Source organism: Saccharomycodes ludwigii, chromosome III (genome assembly GCF_020623625.1).
Source record: "Saccharomycodes ludwigii strain NBRC 1722 chromosome III, whole genome shotgun sequence".
Lineage (NCBI taxonomy): Eukaryota > Fungi > Ascomycota > Saccharomycetes > Saccharomycodales > Saccharomycodaceae > Saccharomycodes > Saccharomycodes ludwigii.
Genome location: NC_060202.1, coordinates 1,690,472 through 1,712,040, shown reverse-complemented (window position 1 = coordinate 1,712,040; position 21,569 = coordinate 1,690,472). Strand labels below are relative to the sequence as shown.

General features: G+C 30.3%; 10 protein-coding genes across 10 annotated transcripts; 5 read left to right on the top strand and 5 right to left on the bottom strand.

Annotated features, from left to right (window-relative positions):
• Positions 1 to 645: 645 nt before the first annotated feature.
• Positions 646 to 1,944, top strand: PTP1 (tyrosine protein phosphatase PTP1; the record flags this gene model as incomplete). Its single annotated transcript, XM_046077647.1, has 1 exon — positions 646 to 1,944. One exon carries the CDS (start codon positions 646 to 648, stop codon positions 1,942 to 1,944), a length of 1,299 nt encoding a protein of 432 aa, XP_045935444.1.
• Positions 1,945 to 3,364: 1,420 nt separating this feature from the next.
• Positions 3,365 to 5,206, top strand: SSB2 (Hsp70 family ATPase SSB2; the record flags this gene model as incomplete). The annotated part of the gene is made up of 1 exon (XM_046077646.1): positions 3,365 to 5,206. One exon carries the CDS (start codon positions 3,365 to 3,367, stop codon positions 5,204 to 5,206), a length of 1,842 nt encoding a protein of 613 aa, XP_045935443.1.
• A 1,197-nt stretch (positions 5,207 to 6,403) lies between these two features.
• Positions 6,404 to 7,057, top strand: SCDLUD_003005 (uncharacterized protein; the record flags this gene model as incomplete). Its single annotated transcript, XM_046077645.1, has 1 exon — positions 6,404 to 7,057. The coding sequence occupies one exon, from the start codon at positions 6,404 to 6,406 to the stop codon at positions 7,055 to 7,057; it is 654 nt and encodes a 217-aa protein (XP_045935442.1).
• A 615-nt stretch (positions 7,058 to 7,672) lies between these two features.
• RIO2 (protein kinase RIO2) lies at positions 7,673 to 8,938 on the top strand (the record flags this gene model as incomplete). The annotated part of the gene is made up of 1 exon (XM_046077644.1): positions 7,673 to 8,938. The coding sequence occupies one exon, from the start codon at positions 7,673 to 7,675 to the stop codon at positions 8,936 to 8,938; it is 1,266 nt and encodes a 421-aa protein (XP_045935441.1).
• A 182-nt stretch (positions 8,939 to 9,120) lies between these two features.
• Positions 9,121 to 10,398, bottom strand: RTT106 (Rtt106p; the record flags this gene model as incomplete). Its single annotated transcript, XM_046077643.1, has 1 exon — positions 9,121 to 10,398. One exon carries the CDS (start codon positions 10,396 to 10,398, stop codon positions 9,121 to 9,123), a length of 1,278 nt encoding a protein of 425 aa, XP_045935440.1.
• Positions 10,399 to 10,954: 556 nt separating this feature from the next.
• SCDLUD_003002 (uncharacterized protein) lies at positions 10,955 to 12,079 on the bottom strand (the record flags this gene model as incomplete). The annotated part of the gene is made up of 1 exon (XM_046077642.1): positions 10,955 to 12,079. One exon carries the CDS (start codon positions 12,077 to 12,079, stop codon positions 10,955 to 10,957), a length of 1,125 nt encoding a protein of 374 aa, XP_045935439.1.
• A 620-nt stretch (positions 12,080 to 12,699) lies between these two features.
• On the bottom strand, positions 12,700 to 16,149 carry PSY2 (Psy2p; the record flags this gene model as incomplete). The annotated part of the gene is made up of 1 exon (XM_046077641.1): positions 12,700 to 16,149. The coding sequence occupies one exon, from the start codon at positions 16,147 to 16,149 to the stop codon at positions 12,700 to 12,702; it is 3,450 nt and encodes a 1,149-aa protein (XP_045935438.1).
• A 404-nt stretch (positions 16,150 to 16,553) lies between these two features.
• Positions 16,554 to 16,829, top strand: SCDLUD_003000 (uncharacterized protein; the record flags this gene model as incomplete). The annotated part of the gene is made up of 1 exon (XM_046076946.1): positions 16,554 to 16,829. One exon carries the CDS (start codon positions 16,554 to 16,556, stop codon positions 16,827 to 16,829), a length of 276 nt encoding a protein of 91 aa, XP_045935437.1.
• Positions 16,830 to 16,917: 88 nt separating this feature from the next.
• On the bottom strand, positions 16,918 to 17,832 carry NNR1 (NADHX epimerase; the record flags this gene model as incomplete). The annotated part of the gene is made up of 1 exon (XM_046077640.1): positions 16,918 to 17,832. One exon carries the CDS (start codon positions 17,830 to 17,832, stop codon positions 16,918 to 16,920), a length of 915 nt encoding a protein of 304 aa, XP_045935436.1.
• A 931-nt stretch (positions 17,833 to 18,763) lies between these two features.
• GCR2 (Gcr2p) lies at positions 18,764 to 20,755 on the bottom strand (the record flags this gene model as incomplete). The annotated part of the gene is made up of 1 exon (XM_046077639.1): positions 18,764 to 20,755. The coding sequence occupies one exon, from the start codon at positions 20,753 to 20,755 to the stop codon at positions 18,764 to 18,766; it is 1,992 nt and encodes a 663-aa protein (XP_045935435.1).
• Between the last annotated feature and the right edge of the window lie 814 nt (positions 20,756 to 21,569).

Genomic DNA, 21,569 nt, shown 5'->3' with positions numbered 1-21,569 from the left:
TTTTTTTCTGTTATTAATATTATTATCATTTATTTTATTAATGAACCCGACTTTTTCCGGAATACCTTGCCACATTGCCACACATTGCCAAAAAAATAAAAAAAAAAGAAAAAAAAAAAAAAAATAAAAAAGAAAAGACGCTTTTATTGCGACCGTCACAAAGATTGCGTATATCTTATAATACTGATCAGGTGACCAGCTCTTAATTACTATCTGTTGTTTATACTTCAAATGAGATTTAAATGGAAAAAAAAAAAAAAAAAAAAAAAAAAAAACCAAGAAAATAAATTTAAAAAGTAAGCGCTTAAAAAAAATAAAATAATGTCCATTCATTCCGCCAGCTTTTAATTTGTAAAAAGATGAACTACAAAACTTTTATACTGTTGCCATTCTTAGTAAACCTGTACATTATAAAAACGTTTGATAATGCGCTGTCTAATAGTATATACACCCATACATTACAACAACCAATAACATTGTATCCTTCCTATCTTTTATATTATTTATCACTACATATAAATTGGAAATCATATTTTCCGCCCCTTCTTTTTTTTTTCCTTTTTTTTTTTTTTTTTTTTTTTTTTTAATTCTATTTGTTCTCATCCATCAACACTCGACTTCAGAATAATAACAAAAATTATTAAGATGAACACTTTAAAAAAGATTTTAAATACGTCAACTGATACTGCTGTCGCAAATTTCAATCCCATAGATGGTTCAACTACATCACAAAACACTACCAATGATAGTAACAACAATGTTGGTAGACCTTCAACTTCTCCGATAAATTTTAAAACCATGCCTTTTAAAATTAACAAAGGAAATGTTGAAACCGTTAAAGATAACAAACCTCGCATTGATCTAAATGTAGAAGAAGAAACACAAAGCTACCATATAAATGATAAAGATTTACCACCTTATCTTTGCCAGCCACATAATGATTTAATAGAGAAATTCAGATATATTCAAAAACAAGAAGATTTAAGGTTGAGAGATGCCACCATACATCCAGAGACTTCAAAGTGGAAACTAGGGTGCTCTGCTGATATTTCAAATAATAAGAGAAATAGATATGCTAATATCATGACTTACGAAAGAAATAGAGTTAAGTTGAATGTTATAGATGGTAATGATTATATCAACGCTTCTTATGTTAAAGTTAATATTCCAGAACAAAGTGAGAGGGCAGGATTATATATTGCCACCCAAGGTCCAACATTGGCGACTTACAACCAATTTTGGCAGATGTGTTTTGATAAATGTCCTGGTAAGGATATTGTTATTGTCATGGTTACCCCGTTAACAGAAGGTTATAGAGAAAAATGTTATCCTTATTGGCCGAGTCAAGAAGGAGAAGAATGGCATATTCCACAAAAACAGTCTACCAAGCAGGGTGATTTTTCTGAATTTAAATATGGATTAGATATAAAATGTTTAAGTGTTTTTACACCTTCAGCCGCCTCACACAATCTTCCGTTTACTTATACTAAAATGAATTTAACTATTTCAAATCAACCACCCTCTAATCGTCATACAAAAACAATTCATCATATATATTTTGATAAATGGCGAGACATGTCATCACCAGATGAATTTGAACCAATATTAGAACTGTCAAAGTTTGCCAATGGATTAAACATCCAAAATAATCCCATTGTAGTACATTGTTCTGCTGGTGTGGGTCGAACAGGTACTTTTATTGCATTAGATCATTTAGTTAATTTTACTAAAGATTTTGATGTAGATTTACCTGACTTTGTTAGAGATTATACTCATGATCTAATCGAACAAATTGTGTCACAGTTACGTATACAACGATTGAAGATGGTTCAACTGCTTGATCAGTATACATTTATTTACAATGCAGCAAGAGAGATTTATATTAAACACGTCCTTCAGGAATCACGCAAAAGATATAGAAGGATTAGAGAAGAAAATAATTAAAAATATTTAGCTATCTAGTTATATTATAATTTATATTCATTTTATTATTATTGTTATTATTATTACTATCATAGCTTAGTGTTTGTATTAAATATATGTTTAATTAAAGAATTCCTCTTTCTAACCTTGGCCAAAAAGCAGATCAGCGGCTAAAAATTAAGGGGGGGGGAGGGAATTAAGTATGATTCAAAAATGTTTGAATTAAGAATTCTTTACTTTTTATATTCATACTGGTTCTAATTATAAGCCATTTTATTTTAAAAGTTAAATATAAAGACACAAAAAACTATGCCCTAGTGCCAAACGAGAGCCTTGTAGTTAATCTCAGCTTTATAAAAATGATATCATCGAGTACCGTTTATTTATAAAAAAGTTTCCCTTTCTAGATAAAAAAACACAAGGAATTTTACATTTTACAATGATGATAATTAAGACATAAGATATAGATTTAATTTGTTAAATTAAGAAAGTATTTATTGACATTCTATCTCTAGATTTATCAGACAAAGTAATTCAAACATTTATAGACTTAACAATACTTTTCTTGTGATGTCTGTTAATGACTTGTTGGCAAAAAAGACGAACAGTCTCCATTATGTGATATGTCTAGTACTATTTACAACAGATAAAAAGAAACAAGTGAAAGAAAAAAGAGAATAAAAAAAAAAAGGGCGGAAAAAAATTAAAAAAAAAAAAAAAGGATTTTAATAGTTTAATTATTATTAAATATGTAAAATCTTACAACCGTCATAAATGGTTAATTATTAAAGAGCGGTAAAGCATTACTGGTGACACAAGAAATATCTGCCTAAAAATGTGTTTAGACAGGGACAAAAAAAAAAAAAAAAAAAAAAAGGCAGCTTACACAGAAAAAAAGGATAAGGTTAATGGAGCAGATTGCTTAAAAGAAACGGACCACACAAAAAAAAGAGAAAAAAAAAAAAAAGAATTAAAATAAAATAAAAAAATAAAATAAAAAAAACAAAATTTAGTAGTTTGTACCATCTGCACCTTTTCTAATAATTTTTTTAGTCGTTTCTTTTTTTTTTCTTTTTTTTTTTTTTTTTTTTTTTTTCCATAATATTTGTTTAAAATATCAAGTCATTCTACGCATTATCTCAGAAAAATTAAAATTAAAACAACTAACAAAAAAAAATTTTTTTATTTCAAAATGACCAAAAAAAAAATTTTTTTTCATGTTTTTTTATTTTTTCTTCCATTTCTTCTTTTTCTACTCTAAATATTTAATGTTCTCTCTTCTTCCATCCTTTTTTCCAGTTTATTGCATTTTTAAAAAAACTTTAAATTTAAAATTATTTCGTAGTCTCTTCTGTTTCTTCTTTTAATTAAAAAGCTCTTTCAAAGAAAAAAAAAAGAAGAAAAAATCAAGAAATCACAGTTTAGAACAAAGATAAAAAAAATGGCTGACGGTGTTTATCAAGGTGCTATTGGTATCGATTTAGGTACTACTTACTCATGTGTTGCTACTTACGAATCTTCTGTTGAAATCATTGCTAACGAACAAGGTAACAGAGTTACTCCATCTTACGTTGCTTTTACCCCAGAAGAAAGATTGATTGGTGATGCTGCCAAGAACCAAGCTGCTTTGAATCCAAGAAACACTGTTTTTGATGCTAAGCGTTTGATTGGTCGTAGATTTGATGACGAATCCGTTCAAAAGGATATCAAGACCTGGCCATTCAAGGTTATTGATGTTGATGGTAACCCAATGATTGAAGTTGAATATTTAGGTGAAACCAAGACTTTTTCCCCACAAGAAATTTCTTCTATGGTTTTGAATAAAATGAAGGAAATTGCCGAAGCCAAGATCGGTAAGAAGGTTGAAAAGGCTGTCATTACTGTTCCAGCTTATTTCAATGATGCCCAAAGACAAGCTACCAAGGATGCTGGTGCCATTTCTGGTTTGAACGTTTTACGTATCATCAATGAACCAACTGCTGCTGCCATTGCTTATGGTTTAGGTTCTGGTAAATCTGAAAAGGAAAAGAATGTTTTAATTTTTGATTTGGGTGGTGGTACTTTTGATGTTTCTTTGTTACACATTGCCGGTGGTGTTTTTGCCGTTAAATCTACCTCTGGTAACACTCATTTGGGTGGTCAAGATTTCGACAATAACTTGTTGGACCATTTCAAGAAAGAATTTCAAAAGAAGACTGGTTTGGATATTTCCGGTGATGCTAGAGCTTTAAGAAGATTAAGAACTGCCTGTGAAAGAGCTAAGAGAACTTTGTCTTCTGTTACTCAAACCACTGTTGAAGTTGATTCATTATTTGATGGTGAAGATTTCGAATCTTCTATTACCAGAGCCAGATTTGAAGATATCAATGCTGCTTTGTTCAAATCTACTTTAGAACCAGTCACCCAAGTCTTGAAGGATGCTGGTATTCCAAAGTCTCAAATTGACGAAGTTGTTTTGGTTGGTGGTTCCACCAGAATTCCAAAGGTTCAAAAGTTATTGTCCGACTTCTTTGACGGTAAGCAATTAGAAAAATCCATCAACCCTGATGAAGCTGTTGCTTATGGTGCTGCCGTTCAAGGTGCTATCTTAACCGGTCAAGCTACATCTGATGAAACTAAAGATTTGTTGTTATTGGATGTTGCTCCATTGTCCTTGGGTGTTGCCATGCAAGGTAATGTTTTTGCTGCTGTTGTTCCACGTAACACCACTGTTCCAACTATTAAGAGAAGAACTTTCACCACTGTTGCTGATAACCAAACTGCTGTTACTTTCCCAGTTTACCAAGGTGAACGTACCAACTGTGCTGAAAACACTTTATTGGGTGAATTTGAATTGAAGGGTATTCCACCAATGTCAGCTGGTGAGCCAGTTTTGGAAGCTATCTTTGAAGTTGATGCTAACGGTATTTTGAAGGTTACCGCTGTTGAGAAATCTACCGGTAAATCTGCCAACATTACCATTTCTAATGCTGTCGGTAGATTGTCTTCTGAGGAAATTGAAAAGATGGTTAACGATGCTGAAGAATTCAAAGCTGCCGATGATGCTTTTGCCAAGAGACATGAAGCTAGACAAAGATTGGAATCTTACATTTCTTCTGTTGAACAAACTGTCACTGACCCAGTTTTGTCTGCTAAGATGAAGAAGGGTGCCAGATCTAGAGTTGAAGCTGCTTTGTCCGATGCTTTAGCTGCTTTACAAATTGAAGATGCTTCCACTGATGATTTAAGAAAAGCCGAAATTGGCTTGAAGAGAGTTATGACCAAGGCCACTTCTACTCGTTAAGAAATAATAAAATAAAGAGAGGAAGGTAGGGGGGACAAAGGAAAAAGGAGAAGTCGTACAGGAATATTCTATGGCTTAAGGTTTATACATTTCTGTTTTTAGATTTTTTTTTTTTCTTTTTTTTTTTTTTTCCTTCTGATTTTGTTTTTAAACTTATTTGTTTTATTTTATTTTTTTTTTCCAACATTTTATATTTTGGTTGGTTTTGTCCAACTATCATCTAATGTATGTATATCTATTTATATATATAATTTAACAATTTTTTAAAAAAATTAGTAAAAATATGTATGTATTATTTGTCGCTTTGTTGATGTTTATTTGGTTCGGAAAAAAAAAAAAAGATATTTTCAAAATGTTTACTGTGGGTGGAAGATATCTAGAATTTCGTAATTGTCAAAATCGGAGGTTTGGACAATACGAGAAAAGAAAAAAAAAAAAAAAAAAATTCTTTTAGGACTTTAAAGCCTCGATCTATGGAATTAAGCAGCGGCAAGTTTCAAGAGGGGCCGGGGATGGTGTGTGGGTGGTAGTATTTTGCTTTTGTGTTATATTTGGAAATATTGCCTAAATATCCCATTTATTAAACATTTTTTATAGAAAAAAAAAAAAAAAAAAAAGGGAAACAGGCTTTTTATTATGCCTCAATAAAAAAAAAATGTAACCAAAGAAAGAACAAAGTAGGCGGCAATTGCACGTTTTATTAGTGTTTCTGCACCTGTTTTTGAGTAAGTGTATTAAAAGAGAATCATAAATGCTATTTTTAATATTAATATCAAACACAATCGGAAATTGTTTACTATTAAAATTTTGTTACGATCAAACTGTAATAACCGCCACCTTGGCGACAATGGCAATTATTATAAATCTTTTTCTTGCTTTCTGATCGATGTTTAATAGATCAATTAATTTTTTTTTTTTTGGTTCACGTATATAAAAGTGGCCAACACTTTGAGTTAAATGATCTTGAAAGCTTTTTTTTCTATTTTTATTTTTTTTCCTTTTTCTTCCTTTCTTCCTTTCTTCCTTCCTTCACTATTTTTTAATTATGTAGATCATGCTTTCTTGTGTTTTTCCGTTACTCTTATTTTTAGATGCCAATTATTTCCTTTATTTTTAGGTTAAGAATTGCTTGCATATATGTATTATTAAATAAACTTTCTAAATAACTACAAAGTATACAAGAAACAAAGAAACAAAATGTCTGCTAAAGATTTCTACAATTCTGCCGAACAAGGCACTTATCAACAACCAAATCAAAGCAATTATAACCAACAAGGTCAAGAATATCAACAAGGCCAACAATATCAACAAGGCCAACAATATCAGCAAGGTCAAGAACAAGGCCAACCTGGTGAGAGAGGTATATTCAGTACCATTGCTGGTGGTGCTGCCGGTGCATACGCTGGTGACAAATTAACTACCAATCATCATGGTTTCGGTAAGATTGCCGGTGCTGTTGGTGGTGCTTTCTTAGCCAACAAGGTTGAAGATAAATTTAAGAACCATGAACAAGGTAACCAAGGTGGCAATGAAGGAAGACACCACCACCATGAAGGTGGTTTTGGTGGCCAACAAGGCGGTTTTGGTGGTCAACAAGGCGGTTTTGGTGGCCAACAAGGTGGTTTTGGTGGCCCACGTGAATTTGGCGGTGAGCAAGGTGGCTTTGGTGGTCCTCAAGGTGGTCCTCCAGGTGGTTTCGGTGGTCCTCAAGGTGGTCCTCCAGGTGGTTTCGGTGGTCCTCAAGGTGGTCCTCCAGGTGGTTTTGGTGGTCCTCAAGGTGGGTTTGGTGGTCAACAAGGTGGTTATGGTGGCCAACAAGGCGGTTACGGTGGCCAACAAGGCGGTTGGTAAACTTAATGACGAATATTTCTTGAGTTGACATGGTTTTTTATATATATATATTTATATATTTGTTAATTAATTTCGATGCCGTGTTCTTTTACAATTTTTTTTAATATATTTTAAAATTTATCAGATCCATATGCTTACCCCTTTATATTTTCTATTCATTTATTTGTTCTTGTAAATAAAATCTGGTTGAGCCAAAAAAGGGCGCTTTTGTCGATTTTCAGTCTATAGGCTATTTAAGGGGAGCAAAAAAACTTTAGGAAACATTAACTATGCGATAATGTTTCCCGTATCCAAAATAAACATTTGCTAATTTGTTTCCAACTTTAACATGCGATTGAAATTTTTTTTTTTTTTTTTTTTTTTTTTTTTGGTGTCCGATTTTATTTTTTTATTCGGTTATTCCAGATATTATTTTTTTTGTAAAATGACCTTTTCTTTTTTTTTTATTTTTTTTTTCCCCTCTTTCCTAATATGGGTTAGTTTATTACATTCAGAAAGAAATATTAGCAATTTAAACTTCTCAATAAGCAAAGATATTTGAAAAAAAAAAAAAAAAAAAAAAAAAAACAAAAAAAAAAGTACTAATAATACTACTAAACTAAGGGAAAATAAAAAATGAAGTTGGACACTAGTCATATGAGATATTTAACTTCCGACGATTTCCGTGTTCTACAAGCTGTCGAACAGGGATCAAGAAATCATGAAATTGTTCCAACTCAACTAATTCATCAAATATCTAGAATGCGGTCTATTAGTGGCACTAATAGGGCCATCAGTGATTTAGCTAAATTAAAGTTGGTCTCTAAAGTGAGAAATGCTAAGTATGATGGCTACAAACTAACTTATAATGGTATTGACTATCTAGCCTTAAAATCCATGTTAAATAAAGAAACTTTATATAGTGTAGGTGCCATGATTGGTGTTGGTAAAGAGTCTGATATTTATACCGTTAGCGATAGAGATGGAGTTGAAAAAGTTATGAAATTGCACAGATTAGGCAGAACATCTTTTCATACCGTTAAAAACAACAGAGACTATTTAAAACGTAATAACCAAGGCGCCAATTGGATGTATCTTTCCAAAATTGCAGCAAATAAAGAATACCAATTTTTAAGCTTATTGTATTCTAAAAGTTTCAATGTTCCTAAGCCCTTTGATAATTCGAGACATGCAATTATTATGGAATTAATTCAAGGATTCCCAATGAGGCGACTAAGAAAGCATAAAAATATTCCTAAACTATACAGTGATCTTATGATGTTTATTGTAAAACTAGCAAACCATGGATTGATTCATTGTGATTTTAACGAGTTTAATATTATGATTAAGAATGAATTGGAAAATGAAAGTGACTTGGGATTTATCGTCATTGATTTCCCTCAAGCTATATCAATTGAGCATTCCGATGCTGAGTATTATTTTAAACGAGATGTTGATTGTATACGTAGATTTTTCAAAAAAAAATTAAAATATGAGCCTAAGTCTGATACGTCAATGTTGGATGTTGATGGTTTTGGTGATGGTTATAAATATATGTATCCTGTTTTTGAAAGAGATGTAGAAAGGTGTGATGATTTAGATAGATTAGTTCAAGCTTCTGGTTATAGTAAAAAAATTCCTGGTGATAGGGATTTGGAATTAGCTGTACATGCTATGAGAGATCATAATGAAGAAAATTTAGATAGTGAAGAAGAAGCGGATACTGATTCTGATTATTATGCTGAATCCGATGGATATTCTGATTCCGATGATTATACTGAAGAAAGTGAAGAGCAATACAACTCTGATGAGGGTGAAAATGAAAAAATTATTAAAGCATTGTCTACTGGAGTGGGTAATTTAAAAATTGATAAACTAGGAAACTATGTGCTGGAAGAATAACGTTTAAAAGAATAATTTATATATATATATATATATATAATAAAGAAAAAGCGGCTTATTTACGTTAAATATATGTATAAAGAAGTTTTCGTCTTTTTTTTTTCTCTTCGTTTGGTTTTTGTTTTTTTATTAACATATATGTAATATTAGATATTTTAAAAAAATTAATCAAAGTATATTCTCTAATCATATTCTGCACCAGAATTTTCGTCATCTTCTTCATCTTCGATATTTATGTCGAATTCATTTGCTTTTAGTCTATGAAAATCGTTAATTATGCCGTATTTGTTATGTGTTTCTTCATTCGTTTCCTCTTCCTCTTCCCCTTCTTCTCCTTCCTCTTCTTCTTTCTCCATATCTGTAATTTCGCTCCCATCTGATAAATCACTTTCACCAACAAAATTTTCATCTTCAGCATCATCATCAGAATCTAGATTCATACTATTTATATTTTTAATATCCTTGCCATTATTTATTTCATTAGTAGCTGTCACCAAGGCAGATTTTCCATCACCTTGAGTGCTATTAATATTGGACTTTAATTTAATTTTGGCCTTTAACTCTTCAGACATAGATTTATCTTTAACTTCCTTACTCTTTACATATTGATCTATTTTACCATATTCGGCTTGATCGATCATTGAAAATTCATATTTTTCTCCAGATTTTAAAACTAACGTAACGTTGAAGGTTAATCTTGTAATTGAAGAATAAGTAATAGAATCAATTTCGTCTGTATTAAAAATTAATATAGGCTTCTTAAAACCAAATATAATGTTATCAGGTAGGAAATATAAGGTTCCCTCCTTAGTAGTTCTATGGCAATTAACATAAAATGAAGAAATAGATTCAGTGTCAATATTATTATTATTAAACGTATCTGCAATACGGAAGCCAGTTAGTATAGCTTGCTTGCGTATATAATCACGACAATCTTGAAAAGTGGAAATTTCAGCTGCTTTATTTTCTTTTAATTGTGATATGACAGCAGTTTTGTTCAATGCTATTAATATGGGCTCACAAAACTTTGTACCATTAAAAGACTCATCATAAGATATAATCAAATACACGATGTTTTCCTTTTCAGGAGCAGGTAAAAAGGTGGCAAATTTAATATTTGTGTTAAGGTTTTGAATACCAAATTGAACACTATTATCTTTTAAAAATAAAATTTGAAAAGAATTGTCAAGTGAGTTAAGAGCTATAGCAAAATCCAATTTTTTCCTAATTGGTGACAAAACAGAAACACCTTTTAACTGGAAAATAGTTTTGGAATTAGACCCTAAGTCCTGACAAGCCTTTATCTTCTTCCTTGCCAGCTGCTCAGAATTTTCTATAGCATAATCATAAATATTTTGTATAACTGTATAAAATTCATTTGTATCTGACACCTGGGTTGATAATTTCTCTACAGATTTTTTCAAATCCTTTGGGATTTCCTCCATGAATTTAAATATCATGATTATTGAATTTAGTGTCTTTTGTTTATTTATTTATCTTGGCTAGTATACGATCAAAACTGAGCTAGGCAATTTTTTGCCCTTTTAAGTAAACAAGTTTTTCGATATTGTAGAAAGCCAAAACAGCAAAAAAATAATTCAGCTTTTCGGGCTTCGGACAAATAACCACATTATAACCTGGCACTAATACAGATGACAAAAAAAATATCAACTATATTCAATAAAGACAATAAAACTTTTCTGTTTTCGAGAATTTCCATTGTTAGAACCAGACTCGAGTATAGCAACTTGATTTTTATGAAAACTTGAATGAGATATCATCAAACATGACATATTCAAAGTTATAAATCTCATCAAATTTCTTTTTTTTTATTGGAATCAGGTATTTAATTACTGAATTCTCTATTTAAAAGTTTTTATGATACACACATATATATAATATTTGTTTAACTTCTACTCATTCAAACACTTTGAATAGGATGAAAATGAAAATTACATATTTTATTTACTCAAATACAAAAAAAATTTAAAAACACAAAATTACATAATACTAATGCTAAAAATCATCCCATTCGTCATCTTGGTTTTTACCCCTGTTTTTTTTAACTGCTTCATTTTCAAGCACCTTAGAAGTATTATCAGTATTTACAGTACCATTTCCTTCTAAACCATTAAACAGATTGCCATATTTATTACTACCATTACCCTCTGAAGTTGTATAGTTATATTGTCCTTGTAGAGATTTAGTAAAATTTGAAATGGCTTGTAAACCAAAAGAGCTAGTTTCCTGAAACTTTTGACCAAATTGGGCAGCTGCCCTCCAAGCCTCTTCCTGTAATTCACCTTTTTGATATTGTTCAACGCTCGGTTTGATTACAGACTCCTGAACATCTTCTACGGATTTAGAAATAGCACTAGTAAAAATGCCCCACCCTCTTGTCAAAGTACCCAATGGGTCATTTTGAAGATTTTCTATGCTAACAGTTGGTCCCTGTTTGTCAGTATTATTTATAGGAGTGTTGCCAAATCCCTGATATTTTCCACCTTGTGATGGCGGCAAGTTTTCCGGCTTAGCGGAATTTTTCTTGCCCAACTCATTAAAAAAGGACTCATTTTTTTCTTTTTGAGCTTTAGCTGGAGACATGGAACGACGATTTCCAAGAATTGCTGGACTATCCCCCCTTTTATCAAGTTGCTTATTGGAACTAGCATTATCAGTACCAATAGAAGTAGGGACCGTAGTAGACGATAGATTAGTTGACAATGATTTTGGATCAAAATCAGGATGTTCTGGTTCCGTCCACTCCTTGTCTTCTATTAAGCATGTTAACTTATCCTTGTAATCTGCAGCAATAGGGTTATCATATTTTAGTTTAGGGGGTAAAGTCAAAGAAATGCCATGTGAACTCATAAATTCATTAAAATTTTCATTTCCACCTTTTTCCATTCTTAAAACCTCCTCTGGTTTAAATTGGTCCATAGTGATGGATCTAACAAAGGAAATATGAACCCCCAAACCTCTGTGGACACCAGCACATTCTAAACAAATAAAAATACCAAACTTAGGTGAAGCCCATTGTGGATTTGGTGCTTTGCAATCAACACATTTTTTATTTTCACCAATCTTTTGAAGTTTTAATAATCTTCTTCTATTATCAGGGTCAACTTTCCATTCAGACATTTTTCTTTTCCTCTCCTAGTTTTTAATTCTTATGCTTTTTTTCTTCTTTGCTCTTTCCTTTGTATTCGAAGGATAAATTTAGATTTTTAAAGAATATATTATCTTTTTCCACTGGGCTTTATGAATAATAAATAGCAAATAGTTGGGAAACAAGAAACTTTTACTTCTTTTTTTTTTTAATCACCTGCACGTTTTTACCATGCATGATTTTTATTTTTTTCTTTTTTTTTTTTTGTGTGTGTGTTCTTTTCGTTGAATTCTTGGCTATTTTCAGAGAGAAATATATACGTACATATCACATTACACGACAAGGAAAATACGAATAACTATTAAAAATGTTGATAAATATTCAAAGTGGTTAATGTTTTTAAAAGCATCTCAGATATTGGTATCAATAATTTCTATAAAATAAAATAATATAATATAATATAAAATACAAAAAGTACCCATAACATTGTTCTTCTTATCATTATCTATATTATTACACATTAAATAAAGCAAATGTAACTCTAGCAAAAAAAAAAAAAAAAAAAAAAAAAAAAAATGAGAAAAATGAGGAAAAAAAAAAAAAAAAAAAAAAAAAATAGATATGCATTCCATTCACCAGTACATCAAAAGATTTATACTGATAATGTTCTTTGTTTTATTGGATGTAATTCTTCATCACTATCGTTCTCGCTTCCACTATTACTGCTGCTATTGCTACCTCCTCCATCACCAATATCATTGTTACCGTTTAATGAAAGCGCATTTTGGTTTTTAATAACTTTTTTATTCCCATTTCTATTATTACCATTATTTTTATTTGTATTACTATGCTTGTTGTGATTTTCATGATTATAATTTTTGAGATCATCGCTTAATCGACGCTCCTTATTTTTAAGGTTATATCTACTGAAAACATCATCATCTATATCCTCATCTTTACTGTAAAAATCTTCTTCTTCTCCTTCTTCTTCATCATCATCATCATCGTCATAATTAGCACTGTCATCATCACTGTATATTACCTGTTCATTTAAAATTCCTCGTCTTGTTCTTTTATGATGAATAGAAGATGCTTTAGAAGGAGGCATAGAAGTAGCTCCAGGTTTTAAAACTGTTTTTTTCGATGAGATAATTTGAACAGGGTCTATTAACTGCTTTTCATTTTCCATATTGAACATTTTATCACTTAGTTCTGAATAATTAACACCAATAAGACAATCTCTAAAATTCCCGACAATATACCTATTCAATAATCTGGAATTCGAAGCTTCACTGTGATCCACTATTTTCTTTAGTAAATCCAATATGGTTGATGTACATAGATTGTCTTTAAACATGTTAGCGCTTAACAAAGCAAACACTGGGGTTAATAAATTTTTGGAGATGATATATCTAATATAATAAGTGTCATCCAATTCAATAATGTTTTTCAAACATCTTATACATGATAATTTCAATTGCAATGTTACATTCTTGTTATTGACCAATTGTGAAATCTTTATCAAGATGTGATTCTCTAAAATAAAATTTCTTGAAATGTGTCTTTGATGAATGACAGCAATAAAATTGACCAATTTAATTAAATAAAGCATTAATAAATTATCCTGGTAGGTAAAACTGCTATTACCTTTCGTGCCACATAGTTCCAATGAAATGAGTGGACCAAATAATATTGGTGCCACTTCCTTATAAAAAGCATTTAAAAAATCAAACATTTCAAAATAATCTACCTTTAAATCTCTGTTCTTTAATTCCATTTCATTATCGTCCATGATAATATCAGTATTATCGCAAACATACATGGTATTTTTGTTAGTGTTATTATTGGTAATAGCGGCAACAGTAGCATCCATGTTGTCATTTTCATTTATATCGCCAAAAAGTGTGTCGTTATCACTAGATCCAAAATCACCAAGATTCGAGGAACCTGTCGTACCAGTAGTAACAAACCCTAAATTATCTTCCTCAATATTATCATCCATATTATAATTATCTTCAGTGTAGTTATTATTATTACCACAACTATTACTATTAGACGTCAAAAAATCTTCGGCACCATCATTGCCGTCTGGATGCAATAAAGTTAATAAAGCTTGTAATATTTGCTCTTTTAAACAAATATTTTTATCCTCCACCAATAGTTTAGATAAAATCATTAATAAAGTCATATCATTACTTAGTTTGGAAGTGTCTATGTCAGTATTGTAGTCATCGATTTTTTGTAATAATGGAAGGGTGGTCTCAGCAGACTTATTATAATTGATATTACCAATACTATTTTGTTGTTGTTCAGCATAACTCATGGCACCAGCTGCACTTGCAGACGAGTTATTAATTAATAAAACATCATGATCAATAATAGCAATTATGATATCTGTGGCTAGTATACGCATGGATTCCAAATCAGATAGAGAAAAGGAAGTATCTGTGTGATTTTTATCATGAGTTGTATTAATAGTAATGCTGTCGGGAGTGCTAACACTTGTATCAAATGCAAAATATAAAACTTTAAACAATCCTGAAGTAACCAATTTATGAAAAAATTCAGACTTCTCGGAATGTTCTACAAATGAATTTTTGGTCATTAGAATACATTGATGTAGTATATTTAAAGCTTCCCATTTAGCAGAATTGTTTGCATCCTTGGTATTACCGTTGTCGACCGAATCGTCTCTTGGGCTAAAGATACCCAATATCTTATCTAAAAATTCGGAGCCATTCGTCATATAATCAATGATAAAAGTTTGGTATTCTTGTATTAAATCACAGATTATGGGGAAATCATCTAAAAATCTAACCAACGCAACATCTTTCAAAAAAATTAACTTACAAGTTTTTAATATAACCTCTTTGAAAAGTGAGTTTGTGTTATATTTAAACCATTGATTAAATTTTTCATGTTGTTTAATAAAAATACTGTGGAAAGTGGCTCTGTGATTAGCTCTCATTGTTGGATAATCAGTATCGTACTCTAGTATTCCTAAAATGGAGTCAAAGTTCGAATCTTCTAATATTCTTTCGATTAACACTTTTTCGTTGTAAATAAATAGAGTTTTCATTATAGAACTTAGTAATAGTAAATTTTTTAATAAATGACAACTTTCAGCTTTATTGAAAAGTTTAATTAATAGTTCAATATAATTACTTGCTAAGATAAAACTTATTGTTTCATTTTTCAAAAAAATGTAAGATAAATTCTCATTTAGATATTTCAAACTTGTTAATAGGTCACAACAATTTTGATCGGGACTTATAGTGGGCAAGTTTACGGGGCCCGCAATAATTTCATGGACCGTTGAATTGTTAGATAAATCTGATTTAACTGCCACCAAGCTAATGGAATGAACTAAATTCATTTGAACATTGACAATAAATTCACATACGTGATCGCACCCATTACTTTCCTCAAAACTTAAAGCTATATCTCTTTTTAATAGATCTTTCCAAACAATCAAAGTTTCTTCTTGTCTTTGATATTCAACATTTCCTTCAATCTTTGATTTTAATAACATCACATCGGGAAACTTTTCATCATGGACTAAAAGATAAGCTTCATCAATTTGTTCATCCTCATTTCCACCATTATGTGTATTAGCTGTAGTAGTATTATCGTTTGTAACTCTGCTCGTATTAGTATCGTGATTAGTGGTTTTGAGCAATTCTCCAGTACAATAACCTGTTCCCACATCTTTCCACTCATTATTTTCCAAAATGTATACTTTGACTCTTTTAGGGTTGGTTGTACGGTTATTGGTGGTTGTATGGTTGTTGTTTTCATTAGTATCTGTAGTATTTTTTCCAATAAAATCGTTATTATTAATATCAGTGTTGTAGTGTTGTTTTTCTTGATGGTGCTGACTGATATCTTCTTCTTCTGCTTCTTCTTCTACTCCTTCTTCTACTCCTTCTGTAAGTACAGGTGACAAAATTGGCACAGAAGGTGAAGAGGAGGCATTTGAAGAATGTATAAAAGTGGCTGATACTTGTGAGTTGTCTTTCTTATCATTAATAGTGTCCTCTTTTTTTATTATATCTTGTTTTTTTTCTGGTATAGTATCGGATAGTGAGTGTGATTCATTCATTGAAAAGAAAACAAAAGAAGAAAAGAAAAAAGGAAAAGGAGGGGAGGGAGATAATTAAAATATATTCACACAGTGGGTGGGCGGTTATTGATTAGTTTTCCTAATATGTTCTCCACTAAATAAACTAAAAAAAAAATTAAAAAGCAGTAAAATATTAGTCGCGTCTTATAAACAAACTGTCGTTATTATTTAATTATTATTATTATTTATTAGATAAGTTATATGTCCAATTTGAATGTTAAAAAAGAGGCAAGGGAAATGTATAGTAAAAACAGATTCAAGGTTTCATAGACTAAGTGAGTATGAAGTAGGAGTAAAAGTAAAAAGTTACAAAAGAAAGGTGAAAACGAAAAAAAAAAAAAAAAAAAAATATAAGACAAGAAAAAGAGGAAAAACAAAAAAATATGAAAACAAATAGGAAAAAGAAAAGAGTACTAGCACAATGCAAAGAGTCCTTTCTACTTCGTCCTTGCTCCGCCATCCCCTCTATTAAAAAAAAAAAAAAGAAAAGAGAAAGAAAAAGAAAAAGAAAAAAAGAAAGAAAAAGAAACAAATTAACTTATCATATAAAAAAAAAAAAAAAAAAGAAATGTTCAAATAATACCGAAAAACATCCCCGCACAAAAAAAAAGTGTGAGCGCATGCATACGCGGAACGAAAAGAAAAAAAAAATGTTATAGTCATTCGTATAAAAAACAATATAAATAACCAAATTTCATCCGAAATCTCACAATAAGACTTCGGACACCTTTATATACGTATAAACACTCATTTCATTTTTAATTCTAATATTTGATCTGTACCCTTGTAGTCAAAGCTTTTGAACCCCAAAGATTCAGCAAATGGTCCAGAAATAAACCTACCACCAACATAATGTTTAGTGAAAGTGGGATCAAGGAAATGAGTGCACAATTTGGGTACTGTTAAACTAATTAAAACCTTAGGTTGCACATATTTTGCATGATCATCGTTAGTTAATGACAATGGTCCTTTATCCACATCCCAACCACTAGGAATATCAATGGAAATTACATTACCACTACCCTTTCCATTAGCATTTGAATACTCGACCATTGCTTCCATTATAGGAAAGAAAACAGAATCTTTACGAATAGGTGGTTTGAAGCTGAAACCAAATACACCGTCAACAACGCATCTACACTCTGCCAAATATTTGGTTAGAGATGGTTTATCTATTGGTGCTTTAAAAATCGGTATTTCAAACATTTCTTCTAACTGTAAAGTTAAATTGTTATAAAATGGTTGTTTACTGATACTTTTGGTATATGTTGGATAATAAACAATTGGTTCATAACCGAATAGTTTCAAATGTCTTGCACATACCAAACCATCGCCACCATTATTACCACTACCGACAATAATGAAAACTTTGTTATTCCCACAATTATCTAAAGGATATTCTCTGTAGACAACTTGTGAAACTGAAAACCCAGCCAATTCCATTAATTGGGGTAAAGTAAATCCATATTTATTGGACATTAGTTGTTTATCTATGTCAGCAGCAACAGTACTGTTCACTGCAACCACAGCATTATTCTTTGTATTATTAAGAGATGAAGGTTGGTTCATTAGTTTTCGAATTGGGCTTAATCTTGGCTTTAATAATCTTTTTAGTGTAACACCAAGGGAAGAATAGACAAACGGTACTTGTCTTACAAACATGGTAAAAGTGTTGAGAGAAAGAAATAAAAAGGAAAAGAGAAGGGGGGGAGGAAAAAAAATGAAAGAATATAGTTATATATATATATTTATATATGTATATGTATTTTTGTCTCTTGTTTTCGTACTCTTATTTAAAAGTTGCCCAATCAACTTTATTAAATTAAGTTATTTTTAAAACGAGAAAAAAAAAAAAAAGAGAAAAAAAAAAAAAAAAGAATTTGTTGTTTTATTTAAGGGGTAAAAAAATATATATTTCCCGTACAAAACAAAACTTGTCCTCCCTAATTTCGGACTCTTTTTGTTGCTTTATAATCCGAGAATAAAGGACCGAGACGTGAAGAACCGAGACATAAAGAACCGAGACATAAAGAATCGAGACATCTAACAAAAACAACACATAAAAATAAAGACAGGCTGCATGAGAATTTATTTTCCCATCTTACAGATTTTTTTTTTATATTTTTTTTTTTTTCATTTATTTAAACGAATTGGAAAGTAAAAAAATACCTGCCTTTTATCGCAAAACAAGTCATTGGTTTCTCCCCCCCTCGTTTTTTTTTTCGGCAAAATGACTATCTATAATTAAATAGTCACAATTAATTCTGCCACAGACAACCAAAATGAAAAATCTCAAAATTTGAAATACAAAGCCCTAATAATAGTAGCAGTAGCATAAAACAGGAAAATAATATTAATTCCTGCCTATTACCATTTTTACCATACAAATTCATATATATATTTATATACATCATGCTCATTTACCCTTTTTTTTTGTTTAGATCTTTTAGCATACTTCTAACACATCCCATGTCTTCAACTAACATCTTTCTTAGCCAATTAGTTTCTTGTTTTTGTAATTCCAAATTCTGCTCCAACTGGCGAATTCTTAAATCTTTTTCCTTAATTAATCTATCGTATAAATCGAATTCATTTATTGCATTATTATTATTATTATTATTATTTTTTTAATGTTATTAGTGACGTTATCAAGAATCGCATTAGTATTTGCATTTGTACTTCCATTATTTATAAACATTTTATTACCATGACTTTGTGTTATAATACTACTTCTATGAGAGGTAGAGGTGGATGATGTTGTTCTATGGTGTCTAATGGGTGTAGTATTAAGTGGATTTGTATTATTATTCATTAAAGAGTCTTGTCCATTAATATCATTATTATTAAAATCATCATTTTGTTGCTGTTGTTGTTGTTGTTGTTCTTCCTCTTCTTCTTCTTCTTCTTCCTGTATTATATTTTTATTATTTATAGAATTATGAGTATTGGCAGTATTATTGCCACTAGTATTATTAGCAAAATTTAACAATTCTTTAATATCTACATCAATATTATTAGTATTGCTAGATGCACTATTGCTTGTGGTAATATTCCGGCTATTACTATCATCTCTAAAATTATCGTAGTCATCTTCATTCAAGGAAGGCGCATAGCTGAAACTGCCGTATTTGGAAGAATTCATATATTTATTATTGTTGTTCGTACCAAACGCGCTATTATTTTTCATGCCCGTATTAAAATTTGTCATATTACTTAAATTGTTTGTATAGTGTGCACAATTGGTATATCTTCTTCTTCTTTTAGAAGTGGGAATGACATTAAACTGTTTATTCTTGGTTCTTGTATTATTGATATTGATAAATCCATTACTACTTGTACCATTTGTATTAGCACTCATATTTGTAAATAATTCAGATATATCAGTATTTGTAGCGGCATCAGTAGCATTATCATTATTGTTGTTGTCGTTGTTGTTGTTGTGCCCCATACTATTAGTAGTACTTGCTAGAAAATTATTCATCCATGATGTAGAAGGACTTGTAGGTGTAGTGTAATACCCCTTTTTAGTTACTTTTCTTTCTTTTTGCAATTTTTTAACCTTAAGTAATAATTCTTGATTTAATAATAAATTTTGTTCTGCAGGTATTATTCCATTAAGATAGTCTAAATTTGTATTATTAGTGGCTTTATTAGCAGTAGTATTAGTATTATTAGAAGTGGTAGTAGCAGCAGTTATTGTCGTTGCGCGTGAACTATTGGTGTTATTATTTTTTTGTTTGTTGGCCATGGTAGAATTAATAGAATTATTTTTAGACATAGCAGCACTATTGTTTCCGCTATTACTATATGTACTGCCACCGCTAGTACAGGGTATATTATTAAAGTTTATATGAATTGAATTCCATATAGGGTCAAACATTAACTCCTTTTCCGATTTGATCTGCAATAAATTCGAGGTTAATTTAATAAAGTATTTAGAATATATGGATTCAGAATAATTCAAATCCAATTCTCTGATTATCTGGCAAAATTTCTGGTAAATTTCAATTGAAGATTTGGGCAATCTGGTAGTAGAATTCATCATCATGTAATCAAAATCTTGGATTTTATTATTATTACTTTGCAATGCTGAACTTCCGGGATGCATGTGTGTATTACTATTATTACTATTAACACTATTAGTTCTGCTACGGTTTTTTCCGTTGTTTTTATTTACCATAATATTGTTGCCAGGTGTATCACCTTCGTTGTGACCTGTGTGGTTGCTTATTATACTACTCGTAGTGCTAATATCATTACCCTTATTCTCAAAACCATTGTTGCTGTTGTTGTTGTTCTGCTGCAAATAACATTTCTTGTATATATAAGCAATACTCTCGAATATTTCAGCGTTTTTTAGTTTTTTAAAATCAGAATCTGATTTCAACGTGGAAGGTTTCAGGTTATGATAATCCTCTATATCGATAATAACTACATTGTCCGCATTATTCCCTAGTGTTGTATTAGTTGTGAAATTATTGCTGCCATCTCGTTCTTCTAAAATACCTCTTTGCTTTAATATTAATCTTTTATAAGCTTTAATTAAAAATAAATCGAATCTTAGTTCATGGGCATAATGTAACATTCTTCTTATTTTGAGGGGAAATATTTTTATTATTAATTTTTTTTTTTTTTTTTTTTTTTTTTAAATTTCTTTCCTTTTTTCGGGGAGGTATTATGTGGTGATTTTAATCAAACCAGAAAATATATATATATATATATATATGTTTGTATATATGTTTGTGTATTTAGAAATAAACAAGTTACTAGTGCTTCTCTTACCTTTTGGAATTCATATGTTATGAATAATTTGCAAATATTAATCACAACTTGTCACACTGTAAAAATAAAAAAAAAAAAAAAAAAATAAAGAAAAATATAGTGGAAAAACGTTTTTGTAGTAAACGAAGTATTTGAATTTTATTTTTTTTTTTTTTTTAATTTTTTATTTTTAATTTTTTATTTTTTATTTCCTTTTCCATTTATTTATATTATTTTAATCCTTGTGCTTTTTTGTTTGTTTACGCATCGGCAAGTTGTTTTTCTTTTTTATTTTTGTTAACACTTCAAAAATTAAAAATTAAAAAGGAAAAAAAAAGGACAAAAAAAGAAAAGAAAAAGAAAGAGAAAAAAAGGCAACCTTTTTTTTCTACGCTCATTTCTTTGTAGAAGAAGAGAAAAAAAACAAAACAAAAGAAAAGGGATAGCCGGGTAACAATAAAGATTTGCACGGACAAACGGAAACGAAAAAAAAAAAAAAAAAAAAAAAAAAAAAAGAAAAACAAAAATCACATGATTATCTCTCTTCTGCGTTGTAAAAGTCACTTTTTACTACCTCACAATATCCTTTTAAAGAGCTTTTGTTCATTTCATCGCTTAATACCATATATATGTATATA